We start from the raw sequence: 2,741 nt of genomic DNA, 5'->3' as shown, positions 1-2,741 counted from the left end.
TTACATTGAAATTTTGGATCCGTGGCCAGGCAACTCCCCAGATCTCAATCCCATAGAGAACCTGTGGTCAGTCCTCAAAAGGCGAGTGGACAAGCAGAAGCCCACAAAGAACTAATAAGGCAAGAATGGATCGCCATCAGTCAGGATTTGGCCCAGAAGCTAATATCCAGCACGCCAGAGCGAATTGCAGAGGTTATGAAGAACAAGGATCAACAAAAATATTGACTCATTATATTTTTTGCCAATAAAAGCCTTTAAAACTTATGATATGCATTGTTTTTCAGTATACCATAGAAACATGTGGTAAAATAATCTACAAATACTGAAGCAGCAAAATTTGCAAAACAAAATTTATGTCACTGCCAAAACTTTTGGCCATGACTGTACGTTTAGTATAAGCATTGGTATCTCAGTGATATTTTAAAAATGATACCAAGGTCAAGTAGTAGAGTGTTCTGGAAACTCTAAACATTTACAAAATTGCTTCAATGCCTTTTTTTATTAATGTGAAAACCTTTTGTTTGGAAACCAAAGTGAGTGTGGCATATGTAAAAAATCATTTTGTTATCACAAGAAAACCATGAATTAGTGGTTGAATACAGAGTAACATACTACTCTTAAAGATAGACGATTTGTGTAAAATCTGAATTATGGACTATAAGCCTAATGCATCAAAATCAATAAATGGACAAATACAGCTTAAACAGTATAAAAGATTCACAAATGTGGTCATTTACCCCAAATGTAAGAGCCTTTAATTACCTTCATTTTAAATGTCTGTTTCTTACCGTAACAGTCACACATCTTGAGCTGAAAACAGTATGAAGTAGAACAATCTCAGGAGGAGAATGTATGCGATATGCACATGTCTCAGATAGGAGAGGCAGTATTTTCCCATTCACTGTGGATAACAAAAACTGCATTTAAGACTAATTTTGAATCTCTGAAGACAACTGTGAATAAAGCATTACAATTTTTTTGGGAAAGATTATAATTTCAAGAGAATTTGCATCAATGTGAGAACAATGTGTTCGTTTATGTTTTAAAGGAGATTAAAATTATTAGCTTAATTTAACTTACCTTTAACCCGGTGTTTTTCTGCAGCTTCCCGGGCTCCTTCTATTGTAATGACCATGCCAAAATGAGAGCACAAGGCAGAAGGAGTTGGTTGTGAGATCACAGGTGGCATAGGACAGGATATCTTTATGGGACTGCCCCACCACAGCAGTGAAAGAACATAACTGCCACTCTGAAAAGGGGAAAGATTGATTAAAAGGTTAAATCTGGACCATTCATTTATTTTTATTATTGATTAAACTTAAATCAGAAATGTGTCAAAACATTGAAAAAAAAAAAAGTGTCACCAATCAGACAAACATTTTGCACAGTCTGGACATGTAATGTCATCTAGAATTGGAATTTGTCAAGCACAAACTAATATAATACTTTCTTGCTCTCCTTAGCATGCTTAGTAAAAACAAACTAAAGAACTATGGTCCAAGATGAAATATTTGGCACCTCTTGTATGATGTAGCACCCATCATATGGGGCCACTAGGACCAGATCTTCCCATGTGACCCTGACAGAATAACCGCAAAATGCAGGTACCTGGAATAAATGCAGTGGGGCTGCATCCACTGTGAATAAAACACACCAGTTAATTTTCTGTAGGACCATCAGTTTAAAAAAAATCACTTGACTTTCTCACCTCTTTCCACAAAGATGTATGTGTATTCTCTTCCAGCCGCTGTTAAGGTCATTGCTTCTTCTGAACAGTGTACCATAGGTAATGCCAGCCACATATCTGTGGATTGGGAGCTGGACCCACTTTGAGGACCATAAAATTTCCCCGGGATTGCTAATCTTCCAAATACTTGAGAAAAAAAAAATGTTTTAACCATTTTAAAAACACACTAAAACATTCATATTTCCACGTTTAAGGTAAACACACCTGAGGCGTCACCTTGAAATCCAGCTTCGATTTCAAGAGCTCTTTTGGGGAAACTTCTTAGAGCAGCGTTTTCGGTGTTAGACTGTATAGACGCACTGTCGTCGGATCGAGATTCATACGTGGATTTGCTTTCTTTAATAACGTTGCAGATGCAGATTCATACACAATACATCCATAATCAAGAACTGATCTCATGAGTCCAATATATATACACTTTAATGATTGCTTATCTGCACCTCTGATTCTTCTTCTTCTTCTTTTGGAGTTTTATGGCGGTTGGCAAACAAACGATAGGTGCATTCCCGCCACCTACTGGGCTGGAGTGTGGACCATTGATGGAAGAGGAAGAACTAAACAAAACAAAACAAAAATGTATATAATAATAATAGAAAAAAATTTAAAGTCCCTGTAAAGGCAATATTAAATATGTGTTCTGAGTTTGTCACACCACAGAAAAATGTATTATTAACCACTCAGCCAAATTTGAATGATGAAAAAATCCGCCAAGTAAATAAAATAAGTGATCAAAATCTTGAAAAAATGGGCGGTATCCTCTGCTCTCAAACGCTGGGGGCGTGTCCGGACGGGAAGATGAAGGCCGAGGCGGGAAATAGTCAGTTCGGCCCCATTTACCAGTAACAGTGGATTATCAGTGAAGCCCAGTTCCTAGCCAACACGTTTTTGTGGGGCCCATATGGGTTACAAATGGGCTACAGGGGTACAGAGTGGGCATGGGCTCAAAATGGGCATCTTATCTGGGGCCCACTTGGGTCAACTAAGTAGGTCCCAC

General features: G+C 37.9%; 1 protein-coding gene across 1 annotated transcript in view; it reads right to left on the bottom strand.

Annotated features, from left to right (window-relative positions):
* Positions 1-1,871, bottom strand: part of LOC107692154 (uncharacterized) — a 6,909-nt gene extending 5,038 nt beyond the window's left edge. Inside the window, exons 1-4 of the mRNA XM_016491103.1 lie at positions 1,709-1,871; positions 1,519-1,637; positions 1,081-1,249; positions 789-901 (exon numbers count right to left, since the gene is read on the bottom strand). Coding sequence (XP_016346589.1) covers positions 789-901; positions 1,081-1,249; positions 1,519-1,637; positions 1,709-1,802 — 495 coding nt within the window. The 5' untranslated portion in view covers positions 1,803-1,871. The remainder of the gene's footprint in view (positions 1-788; positions 902-1,080; positions 1,250-1,518; positions 1,638-1,708) is intronic.
* Positions 1,872-2,741: the final 870 nt, after the last annotated feature.

The sequence above is a fragment of the Sinocyclocheilus anshuiensis genome, unplaced genomic scaffold (assembly GCF_001515605.1).
Source record: "Sinocyclocheilus anshuiensis isolate Anshui unplaced genomic scaffold, SAMN03320099.WGS_v1.1 scaffold322, whole genome shotgun sequence".
NCBI lineage: Eukaryota > Metazoa > Chordata > Actinopteri > Cypriniformes > Cyprinidae > Sinocyclocheilus > Sinocyclocheilus anshuiensis.
Note: the sequence above shows the minus strand (reverse complement) of the source record. Positions and strands in the feature narration are given on the sequence as shown.